At 45.0% G+C, this 12,930-nt stretch overlaps 1 protein-coding gene across 3 annotated transcripts in view; it reads right to left on the minus strand.

Annotated features, from left to right (window-relative positions):
• Positions 1–9,971: 9,971 nt before the first annotated feature.
• USP7 (ubiquitin specific peptidase 7) overlaps positions 9,972–12,930 on the minus strand; it is a 309,008-nt gene continuing 306,049 nt past the window's right edge. For all 3 annotated transcript variants that reach the window (XM_063934275.1, XM_063934274.1, XM_063934273.1), the window contains one exon: positions 9,972–11,281. In XM_063934275.1, the coding sequence (XP_063790345.1) occupies positions 11,175–11,281 (107 nt within the window). In that variant the 3' untranslated portion in view covers positions 9,972–11,174. The remainder of the gene's footprint in view (positions 11,282–12,930) is intronic.

Genomic DNA, 12,930 nt, shown 5'->3' on the forward strand with positions numbered 1-12,930 from the left:
CCCGACGGCTGAGATAATCCGCCTCCCAGTTGTCCACTCCCGGAATGAACACTGCCGACAATATCACTTGGTGATGTTCGGCCCAATTGAGGATTCGAGCTACTTCCCGCATTGCCATGCGGCTTCTCGTTCCTCCTTGTTTGTTGATGTACGCGACTGCCGTCGCATTGTCTGACTGCACCTGGACAGTCTGAGACCGAAGCATGAGTACTGCTTGTCGTAGCGCATTGTAAATTGCCCGGCGTTCCAGGACATTTAAAGACCGCAATCTTTTGTGATCCGCTCAGAGACCCTGGAGCTGACAATTTTGAACTACAGCTCTCCAACCTCTGAGACTTGCGTCCGTCGTTAGAATTATCCAATTCCAGGCGCCGAACCATTTCCCTGCGGTTAGATTGTGTACTTTGAGCCACCAGAGTAGATATACCCTTGCCCGTGGCGACAACCTCACCCTGTGGTGAATCTGCAGATGCGAGCCCGACCACTGTGCGAGCACATCCAGTTGATATGGACGTGAGTGAAATCTTCCGAACTGAAGCGCTTCGAAAGCCGCCACCATTGTGCCTAAGAGGCGAATGCACAAATATACCGAGACTGTGCGTGGCTTGAGCACTAATTGTACCAGATGACGAATAATCTGTACTTCTGTTCTGGTAGGTAAATTCTTTGATTTACCGTATCGAGAATCATACCTAGGAATTGAAGTCGTTGAGACGGAATTAGATGTGATTTCTTGAAGTTGACAAACCAACCGTGCTGAACTAGTACATTGTACATTAGCAACGTATGTTGGAGGAGCATCTGTTGAGACGGAGCTTTGATGAGCAGATCGTCCAAGTACAGAACGATTATCACTCCCAGGGATCTGAGATAAGCTATCATCAGAGACATCACTTTGGTGAATACTAGTGATGAGCGGGTTCGGTTTCTCGGAAACCGAACCCCCCCGAACTTCAGCTTTTTTTTTTTACACGGGTCCGAGCAGGCTCGGATCCTCCCGCCTTGCTCGGTTAACCCGAGCGCGCCCGAACGTCATCATCCCGCTGTCGGATTCTCGCGAGACTCGGATTCTATATAAGGAGCCGCGCGTCGCCGCCATTTTCACACGTGCATTGAGATTGATAGGGAGAGGACGTGGCTGGCGTCCTCTCCGTTTAGAGTAGACTAGAGAGTAGTAGAGACACTTGATTTACTAATTTTGGGGAGCATATTAGGAGTACTACTTGCTGATAGTGTGACCGGTGACCACCAGTTTAATTAATCCGTTCTCTGCCTGAAAAAAAACGATACACAGTGTGACACAGTCACATACCATATCTGTGCTCAGCCTCAGTGTGCTGCATCATCTATGTAATACTGTATATCTGACTGTGCTGAGTGCTCACACAGCTTAATTGTGGGGGAGACTGGGGAGCAGTTATAGCAGGAGTACATATTTTTAACAGTGCACACTTTTGCTGCCAGAGTGCCACTGCCAGTGTGACTGACCAGTGACCACTGACCACCAGCATATTGTGATTGTCTGCCTGAAAAAGTTAAACACTCGTCGTGTGGTGTTTTTATTCTATAAACGCATTCTGCCGACAGTGTCCAGCAGGTCCGTCATTATATAATATATACCTGTCCGGCTGCAGTAGTGATATATATATTTTTTATATCATTATCATCCAGTCTATATTAGCACTGCAGCAGACGCAGTACGGTAGTCCACGGCTGTAGCTACCTCTGTGGCGGCAGTCGCTCGTCCATCCATAATTGTATACCACCTACCCGTGGTGTTTTTTTTCCCTTCTATCTTCTTGATACTAGTAGCTTACTTTAGGAGTCTGCAGTGCTGAGCTGACAGTGTCCAGCAGGTCCGTCATTATATAATATATACCTGTCCGGCTGCAGTAGTGATATATATTTTTTATATCATTATCATCCAGTCTATATTAGCAGCAGACGCAGTACGGTAGTCCACGGCTGTAGCTACCTCTGTGTTGGCAGTCGCTCGTCCATCCATAATTGTATACCACCTACCCGTGGTGTTTTTTTTTTTTTTCTATCTTCTTGATACTAGTAGCTTACTTTAGGAGTCTGCAGTGCTGAGCTGACAGTGTCCAGCAGGTCCGTCATTATATAATATATACCTGTCCGGCTGCAGTAGTGATATATATATATTTTATATCTCATTATCATCCAGTCTATATTAGCAGCAGACGCAGTACGGTAGTCCACGGCTGTAGCTACCTCTGTGTCGGCAGTCGCTCGTCCATCCATAAGTATACTAGTATCCATCCATCTCCATTGTTTACCTGAGGTGCCTTTTAGTTGTGCCTATTAAAATATGGAGAACAAAAATGTTGAGGTTCCAAAAATAGGGAAAGATCAAGATCGACTTCCACCTCGTGCTGAAGCTGCTGCCACTAGTCATGGCCGAGACGATGAAATGCCAGCAACGTCGTCTGCCAAGGCCGATGCCCAATGTCATAGTACAGAGCATGTAAAATCCAAAACACCAAATATCAGTAAAAAAAGGACTCAAAAATCTAAAATAAAATTGTCAGAGGAGAAGCGTAAACTTGCCAATATGCCATTTACCACACGGAGTGGCAAGGAACGGCTGAGGCCCTGGCCTATGTTCATGGCTAGTGGTTCAGCTTCACATGAGGATGGAAGCACTCAGCCTCTCGCTAGAAAAATGAAAAGACTCAAGCTGGCAAAAGCACAGCAAAGAACTGTGCGTTCTTCGAAATCACAAATCCACAAGAAGAGTCCAATTGTGTCGTTTGCGATGCCTGACCTTCCCAACACTGGACGTGAAGAGCATGCGCCTTCCACCATTTGCACGCCCCCTGCAAGTGCTGGAAGGAGCACCCGCAGTCCAGTTCCTGATAGTCAGATTGAAGATGTCAGTGTTGAAGTACACCAGGATGAGGAGGATATGGGTGTTGCTGGCGCTGGGGAGGAAATTGACCAGGAGGATTCTGATGGTGAGGTGGTTTGTTTAAGTCAGGCACCCGGGGAGACACCTGTTGTCCGTGGGAGGAATAGGGCCATTGACATGCCTGGTGAAAATACCAAAAAAATCAGCTCTTCGGTGTGGAAGTATTTCAACTGAAATGCGGACAACATTTGTCAAGCCGTGTGTTGCCTTTGTCAAGCTGTAATAAGTAGGGGTAAGGACGTTAACCACCTCGGAACATCCTCCCTTATACGTCACCTGCAGCGCATTCATCATAAGTCAGTGACAAGTTCAAAAACTTTGGGCGACAGCAGAAGCAGTCCACTGACCAGTAAATCCCTTCCTCTTGTAACCAAGCTCACGCAAACCACCCCACCAACTCCCTCAGTGTCAATTTCCTCCTTCCCCAGGAATGCCAATAGTCCTGCAGGCCATGTCACTGGCAATTCTGACGAGTCCTCTCCTGCCTGGGATTCCTCCGATGCATACTTGCGTGTAACGCCTACTGCTGCTGGCGCTGCTGTTGTTGCTGCTGGGAGTCGATGGTCATCCCAGAGGGGAAGTCGTACTCGTAAGACCACTTTTACTACTTCCACCAAGCAATTGACTGTCCAACAGTCCTTTGCGAGGAAGATGAAATATCACAGCAGTCATCCTGCTGCAAAGCGGATAACTGAGGCCTTGGCATCCTGGGCGGTGAGAAACGTGGTTCCGGTATCCATCATTACTGCAGAGGCAACTAGAGACTTGTTGGAGGTACTGTGTCCCCGGTACCAAATACCATCTAGGTTCCATTTCTCTAGGCAGGCGATACCGAAAATGTACACAGACCTCAGAAAGACTCACCAGTGTCCTAAAAAAATGCAGTTGTACCCAATGTCCACTTAACCACGGACATGTGGACAAGTGGAGCAGGGCAGGCTCAGGACTATATGACTGTGACAGCCCACTGGGTAGATGTATGGACTCCCGCCGCAAGAACAGCAGCGGCGGCACCAGTAGCAGCATCTCGCAAACGCCAACTCTTTCCTAGGCAGGCTACGCTTTGTATCACCGCTTTCCAGAATACGCACACAGCTGAAAACCTCTTACGGCAACTGAGGAAGATCATCGCAGAATGGCTTACCCCAATTGGACTCTCCTGTGGATTTGTGGCATCGGACAACGCCAGCAATATTGTGTGTGCATTAAATATGGGCAAATTCCAGCACGTCCCATGTTTTGCACATACCTTTGGTGGTGCAGAATTATTTAAAAAACGAGAGGGGCGTGCAAGAGATGCTGTCGGTGACCAGAAGAATTGCGGGACACTTTCGGCGTACAGGCACCACGTACAGAAGACTGGAGCACCACCAAAAACGCCTGAACCTGCCCTGCCATCATCTGAAGCAAGAAGTGGTAACGAGGTGGAATTCAACCCTCTATATGCTTCAGAGGTTGGAGGAGCAGCAAAAGGCCATTCAAGCCTATACAACTGACAACGATATAGGAGGTGGAATGCACCTGTCTCAAGCGCAGTGGAGAATGATTTCAACGTTGTGCAAGGTTCTGCAACCTTTTGAACTTGCCACACGTGAAGTCAGTTCAGACACTGCCAGCCTGAGTCAGGTCATTCCCCTCATCAGGCTTTTGCAGAAGAAGCTGGAGACATTGAAGGAGGAGCTAACACAGAGCGATTCCGCTAGGCATGTGGGACTTGTGGATGGAGCCCTTAATTCGCTTAACAAGGATTCACGGGTGGTCAATCTGTTGAAATCAGAGCACTACATTTTGGCCACCGTGCTCGATCCTAGATTTAAAACCTACCTTGGATCTCTCTTTCCGGCAGACACAAGTCTGCTGGGGTTCAAAGAACTGCTGGTGACAAAATTGTCAAGTCAAGCGGAACGCGACCTGTCAACATCTCCTCCTTCACATTCTCCCGCAACTGGGGGTGCGAGAAAAAGGCTCAGAATTCCGAGCCCACCCGCTGGCGGTGATGCAGGGCAGTCTGGAGCGACTGCTGATGCTGACATCTGGTCCGGACTGAAGGACCTGACAACGATTACGGACATGTCGTCTACTGTCACTGCATATGATTCTCTCCCCATTGAAAGAATGGTGGAGGATTATATGAGTGACCGCATCCAAGTAGGCACGTCAGACAGTCCGTACTTATACTGGCAGGAAAAAGAGGCAATTTGGAGGCCCTTGCACAAACTGGCTTTATTCTACCTAAGTTGCCCTCCCACAAGTGTGTACTCCGAAAGAGTGTTTAGTGCCGCCGCTCACCTTGTCAGCAATCGGCGTACGAGGTTACATCCAGAAAATGTGGAGATGATGTTCATTAAAATGAATTATAATCAATTCCTCCGTGGAGACATTGACCAGCAGCAATTGCCTCCACAAAGTACACAGGGAGCTGAGATGGTGGATTCCAGTGGGGACGAATTGATAATCTGTGAAGACGGGGATGTACACGGTGATATATCGGAGGATGATGATAAGGTGGACATCTTGCCTCTGTAGAGCCAGTTTGTGCAAGGAGAGATTAATTGCTTCTTTTTTGGTGGGGGTCCAAACCAACCCGTCATTTCAGTCACAGTCTATGGCAGACCCTGTCACTGAAATGATGGGTTGGTTAAAGTGTGCATGTCCTGTTTATACAACATAAGGGTGGGTGGGAGGGCCCAATGACAATTCCATCTTGTACCTCTTTTTTTCTTTCATTTTTCTTTGCGTCATGTGCTGTTTGGGGGGTGTTTTTTTGGAAGGGCCATCCTGCGTGACACTGCAGTGCCACTCCTAGATGGGCCAGGTGTTTGTGTCGGCCACTAGGGTCGCTTAGCTTACTCACACAGCTACCTCATTGCGCCTTTTTTTCTTTGCGTCATGTGCTGTTTGGGGAGTGTTTTTTGGAAGGGCCATCCTGCGTGACACTGCAGTGCCACTCCTAGATGGGCCAGGTGTTTGTGTCGGCCACTTGGGTCGCTTAGCTTAGCCATCCAGCGACCTCGGTGCAAATTTTAGGACTAAAAATAATATTGTGAGGTGTGAGGTGTTCAGAATAGACTGAAAATGAGTGGAAATTATGGTTATTGAGGTTAATACTTTGGGATCAAAATGACCCCCAAATTCTATGATTTAAGCTGTTTTTTAGGGTTTTTTGAAAAAAAACACCCGAATCCAAAACACACCCGAAACCGACAAAAAAAATTCGGTGAGGTTTTGCCAAAACGCGTTCGAACCCAAAACACGGCCGCGGAACCGAACCCAAAACCCGAAAAATTTCCGGTGCTCATCACTAGTGAATACCCGAGGCGCTGACGAAAGGCCAAACGGTAGAGCCTGAAACTGGTAATGGCTCTGCCGTATCGCAAAACGCAAGAACCTCTGATAAGGTGGCCAAATCGGAATGTGTAAGTACGCATCCTTGAGATCTAGCGCAATCATGAATTCCTGTGGCTCTAAACCTGCAATTACTGACCGCAGAGATTCCATCTTGAATCTGTAGTAAGCGACATACTGATTGAGACCCTTTACGTTCAATATTAGCCTGACGGAGCCATCCGGCTTTGGTACCACAAACAGACTGGAATAATAACCCTGACCTTGTTGTTGTTCCGGGACCTGAATCAAAACTGCTGAATCCAGCAGGGACTGAATGGCAATTTGCATAACCGCCCTCTTGTCGTCCGAGAGAGGTAGTCCTGTCTTGAAAAACCGCAGTGGCGGAAAACAGTCGAACTCTATTTTGTAACCTTTTAACACTAAATTGCGGATCCACCCATCTGCGGATGTCTGGAACCACGCCAAATGGAACGTCTGAAGGCGTGCTCCCACAATTGGAGATCCGAGATGGGCTGGGAGCCCGTCATGCCACTGGCTTGTCGGTGACCTTAGCATCCTGACGACTGGTGTTGGTTTGTTGGAAACCACGTCCTCGACCTCGTCTACCAGGCGTGGCTGTTCCTCTGCCACGCCCGCGAAAGGGCTGAGGTCTAAAGGATTTGAACGCAGGTCCAGAGTATCTCCGTCTTGGTACCGTTGGAGGCAAAGGTAAGAAAACAGACTTTCCTCCCATGGCCTCAGAAATCCATTTGTCCAATTCAGGACCAAACAACTTCTCGCCCCCGTAAGGTAACGCCTCTATACTTCTTTTGACCTCTGCCTCCGCTTGCCAAGAACGCAGTCAGAGTGCTCGTTGTACTGTAACCAGTGACGATGAAATGCGAGAAGTGAGCTGACAGACGTCAGTAGAAGCTGTACATAGATACTCCGCAGCCTCATACATTTGATCAGCAAGAAGTATAAGGTGATCGTCATGTAGGGCAGACTTGAGTTCTGTTATCCATACTATGAGCGCCTTAGTGACCCAAATGCCAACCAACCCAGGTCTCAGCAGCACTCCTGCTGCTATATACATGGACTTTAGCATGGTTTCTATTTTGCGGTCTGAAGGGTCTTTAAGCGTATTAGCAGTTGGCACTGGTATGGTTAATTTCTTTGTAAGTTTTGACACAGACGAATCAACCATTGGTGGATTTTCCCATGTACATGTCACAGACTCTGGAAACGGGTAACTAGACTTAAATCTGCGAGGTATAGAAAACCGTTTATCTGGATTCTTTCGTGTTTCTACTGACATCTTATTAAGAGATTCCGAAACAGGAAAACACATTGGAGATCTTTCGTTTAGTTAAGACGACTTCATCATTTGTCAGAGGCTCCTCAGTCTCTGTAAACTTCAGAGACGGACTCTGATGAGATTATCAATAACTGGGCTGTTAAAATCATCACTATCTGACTGCTGGTCCACTTCGCCCTCCTCACCCTCATCTTGCGCAGTGAGGTCTGGCATGGAATCGTCAGAATGCAACATAGCAGAAACTGGTAAATCATAAGACATATGAAATGTATCCCGTCTACCCAAAATGGATTTGGACTTTTGGCAAGGTTGAGACGCCTCCGGTAGTTCTGGCGGTCTCACCCTAGACTCAGATTTTGCCGCTTCCCGCTCTTGTCGAGCGGCGGCCAATTCTGATTGCAACCCAGCCATTACATTGGCTAGCATTTCCCATGGAGGGTCTGGGGAGAAAACCGGCTTTAAAACCGGAGCAGAAATTGTATTCGTAGCTGAATTCACAAAACATACTGTACATGTGGTAGATCCATCCGGTAACACACTGTTACAGACTTTGCAGTGAAACTGCTTTTTTTATTTTGCTGGTGCCTTACTCATTATGCAGACAGACAACACAATATACAAAGACAGACAACTTGCACGACTCAGTAAAATAGTACTAAGGTGTGTGTGATATATATATCTGGCCAAATGCAGTTCATGTGGCCAGTCCTATATGAAATGTGCTCCCAAATTCCCACTCACACCCCTGCGCCTCCGGTGGAGTAGAGATGTAGTACAGGAACGTTCTGGAATCACAACAGGAAGAACAGGAAGCATGGTTAAAATGGCCACCATGCCATGCTTAGTTATAATCACAGTTCAGGTTATAATTTTGTGAAACACCTCTATAACCTGGTAATCTGTTTAATAACAAATCCTGTTAATAAAGACTTAATAGTCCATGCTGTCATATAACCTATGCAGCCTTTTATGCTGTTGCTGCTATGGGTACATTCCCCCCCCCCCTTCCTTCAGCAGCGTGTGCTGCGAGACTTCTCCCCCCCCCCCCTGTGCTACGTGTACCGCTGTCTAGTACACGGAGCCAGGGAATTTACAAATAACCGTGGTCGCGTGTAGAGGGAGCCGGGGAGCGTGTAGCGGGAGCCGGGGTGCGCGCTCCATAAAGCCGTGAAGCGGCGTCTATGGACTAAAGACAGTGCGGCCGGCGCAGCTCTGAGCGGCTTAACATGAAGCGGCGGGCGGCGCTTCACAGTGTCCCCACACAGTGAGGCGGCAGCGTGAGCTGGCCGCCCCGTCCCCCCAACATACCTGGACTCATGTGGTGAGGCTACGACGGGGCTTCTCTGTAAGCACCGGCCAGCCTTTTCTGCAGGATGTCTGCTCTGGCTGTGAGGGTGCTCTGGCTGTGAGGGTGCTCTTTTAGAGAGGACCGACACGCCACAGCTGCTTGTAGCAGCTTCCACTATCCCGGACCCTCGCCTTTTGGAAGGGGGGAAGGGATGTGGAGAAAGTGAAAGATAAAAATAAAAAATAAAATAAAAATATATTCAAAATAAGTGTGGACTGAGCCACACAAGCCTGTTGCTACGTCGAGCACAGAAAAAACACTGAGGTACTCTGGAATATGGAGGGGTGGAGAGTTCTAAATTTAAATATTCAGTGCCCTGTTCCTGCGGAAGCCGTCCATATCCCAAGAGTACTCCAGTGACCCCTAGTGGATGAAAAAGAAATAAATATATATATATATATATATATATTTTTTTTTTTTTTTTTAAATTTAATCAAGCATAGGTGACTCATTTACAAGACCATAAAAACAAGGAGACGGGTAAACACAGTAGGGTGATCTCTTTGCTCAACAGTTTTCAATTGACCTTTGCCACTAACCTCAGTATCGGTTAGGTACATGTGGACCAGCTGGCTTGTTAAAGGTAATATTGTACTGTCACTTGTGTTTATGGATGTGTGTCAGTTATTTATGCAGCTAGTCACACCACTCCTGTATTATAGCATATAAGTGACTAGTATATTTGTGGTACTGTAATATTTGTACTGTACATTTATATCAATGAACCTTGTAAGGATGTGACCATTGATTATTTGTAAAAATACAAAGCATTAAGAGGCTCCAGACTTTCTTACATTTCAGTGTAATCTGTTGTTTACATGTTCTATAACACCAAGAAGCCCTAAAATTTAATTAATTTCATTCATCTGAAAACCTATTTTATTTAAAAAATAAACAAAAATGAAACATAAAAGGAACACACATGGAAATGGGGACACATCTGCAGAACCAATACAATACATTTCTGTAAAATTTTCCTACTGAGGACATCTTATTTTGGTATTATAAACGGAGAGCCATGTTACTACTGCAGATCATTCAAAGAAATATCATTTTTATAGAAAAATTTTATTCAACAGACAACATTTTCCAGCAAAAAGGCAATATACAGTTAGAGTTGTACACTGCTGCTAACAGAGCAAAAAATAAAAATAAAACCAGGAAAAAAAAAAAGAGACCAGGAGAGAACGTAAAATAAATTTGAATGGCTGTAACCTATTTACTGCACTCAAACTAGACACGCTTCTGTCCTTAAGTGTAAAGGGGCAAACCCAGAAGAAAACCAACCCCACAAACTGAATGAAAACGGGGGGAGTGGGGGGAAAGGAGAAAGTGATAAAAAAAAATAATCCCACAGAAAATAGGAAATTAAACTACACACAAGAATATCAACATCAGTGAAAGACTGAGACTCAACCAACAATATGAACCTCCATGTGTTAATTTGTACATGTTCATTAAATATACAATTTTAATTTTAGGTCTGTAATTTTTGTACAAAGTTATCCTACTAAACACTAGTGAGCATGCCCTCTGTGCTCAAAGGCGGTAAATGACAATGGTGTTTGTTTTTCCCCCCCAATCAGCATCAACAGCTATATACTGTATATACACACACGTGGGTATACATAGATTTTTGCCAAGTTTGGGCGTCTTTCTAATTGAAAAGAAGCAGCCCTGTACATCTTTCCTATGCATCTAGATTAAAATCTGAACAGGTACTCTTGATGATTCCCAAAAAAGTGGCAACAATGTACACAATGAAGTAGATTGCTATTTATTGAAGTAAGGGTTTCTGCATTTACAAATGCACAAGGATGTACTTTAAAGGGAGATGTTTTTTTGAGTGTAAACCTAAGTTACTTGCTGCAATGACGGTGGGATAAGAACCCCAGGACTGACATCTTATGTCTCATACAATATTTTCTATGAACAAATTGGGCCAATTCCTTTGTTCTGCTAAAGTCCTCCCACACTCTTTACTTAATTCTTGCTTTAGATTTACCATAAAATAATTTGTTGGCATTCAAGCTTTATAAAAACACCTTCATTTTCCTCAAAAAAGGGCAGTCAATAGATACAGAGAAGCCAAACGGAACAGCCTCAACAAAATAAAATTAACATCAGCAGCAAATCTTCTTGCTGTAGACTTCAGATATAGTGCACGTGTACCAAAGTTCTAGCGTTGTTAGGAAGGTGCACACACACACACTTATTTGTCCCTCGTCTCGGATAAACTTGGTTACGGCGAGTCAGTTATGGATCTTAATTGCTTTCTCAAGGTATGTGTAGCGGCTTCTCTTTGGGGCTTTATTGAAGTGATCAAGCCCTAGCCAAGGCCTAGGATGGGACATATTGCCTGGGGAAAGAAGAAAGAAATAATTATGCAGTGCATTATTGCAGTATTTCACAAATACAGCCCTCAAGGAACCCTAACGGTGCATGTTTTCCAGGTTACCTCACAAAATCACAAGTGAAATAGTTAGCGCCACCTGTTGATCTTTTAAAATGTGTCACTAAGTAATGAATACACCTGTGCTCCAGTACCAAGGTATTGAAAAACATGCATATTATGGTTCCATGGAGGACTGGAGTTGGTTAACACTGCATTACTAATTAAAGATCTATTAAATAAATATTTTAAACTGTTGCAGGAAAAAGGGTTTTTATAATAAAAATAAATATTGAAACAAACCAGGCACATGATCATTTTGATTGAAACCATGTGTAATTAAAAGGGGGGTATAGCTCATTGCAGCATCTATAGAAAAACTGCACAAAACAGCTGTTTATAACAGTTTTGACACATTCATTACACCTTAGTATGATAAAGACATCCATCAGCAATATTTATGTTCAGTAGTGGCTTTTAAGGTCACCAAGGAGGATTGTAGAAATCCCTTATTGATACCTTCCATATATTCCAACTACTTCCCAGACTATCTTCTTTACCTTTGCCTCCTTGAGCAAATTATCTTTTGCTATCCCAACACCTTTTTGTTTCCTCAATTTTCCTCTCTGATGCATTTCATTCTAGCTTTCATTCATTGAAACTACCCTCACTTAAATCAGTAATGACATTCCTCCTGCCAAATCTAAGGGTCATTACTCTTACTTACCCTTGTTGACCACTCTGCTGCCTTTGACACCATGAACCACCCTCGTCTTCTGCAATTCTTTACTCCTTTGGTCCTCTCCCTTGACTGCCCTCCTATGTCTCTGAAGGTTCACTTATAACTCCACATCTCCTGCTACCTGTTCTCTTGCCTCAAGGCTCTGTTCTTGACCCTCTTCATACCTCTTCCCTTAGTGAGCTCATTAGCTCTTTTGGCCTCAAATAGAGGGGCATATGTAATAACGTCCGAGAACTCAGACATTTTTTTTTTTAAAGGGGCAAACAATTACAAGGCATGTTTTTTTGCGTTGTAAGCGATTGCCCCTTTGAGAAAAAAAAGAAAAAGGCCAAGTTTGCATGACATCCTGCACGGCTGCCGAACTCAGCCGCATTACTTCCGGCCCATAATCTCTTTGCCGATACTCGGATCTTCCTCTCCACTTTTATGTTTGCATCTATCTCTGCCATTTCCTCCTGGATGTCCCAGTGTTTTCAAAAACTTTGAGTAAGAGTAAATAGTCTCCCGAACCTTCTTATTCACCTTCCTCCTATTTACTATCCATTGATCACATCACCACCTCTTCTCTCCCACAATCCACTGTTTAATAGTTCTCTTGACTAGCCCCTTTTATTGAAACCCCATATTGAGATTCTTTCCATCTTTGTAATATCTTAAGAATTAGACCCTTTTAACCGTGGAGGCAATGAAGACCCTCTTCCAATCACTGGTCAGACTATTGAAATCTTCCCTTATCCAGCCATCTCGACTCTCCCCACTCCAGACACCTCTCTTGGCTGCAACTTCTTCCACTTATGCCTCCAGCATATTATCCGTACTGTTCACCACCACTGGATTTCACTCTATTATTCTATCACTCAGTCTATCTGTAAAG

The sequence above is a fragment of the Pseudophryne corroboree genome, chromosome 7, assembly GCF_028390025.1.
Source record: "Pseudophryne corroboree isolate aPseCor3 chromosome 7, aPseCor3.hap2, whole genome shotgun sequence".
Classification (NCBI taxonomy): Eukaryota; Metazoa; Chordata; class Amphibia; order Anura; family Myobatrachidae; genus Pseudophryne; species Pseudophryne corroboree.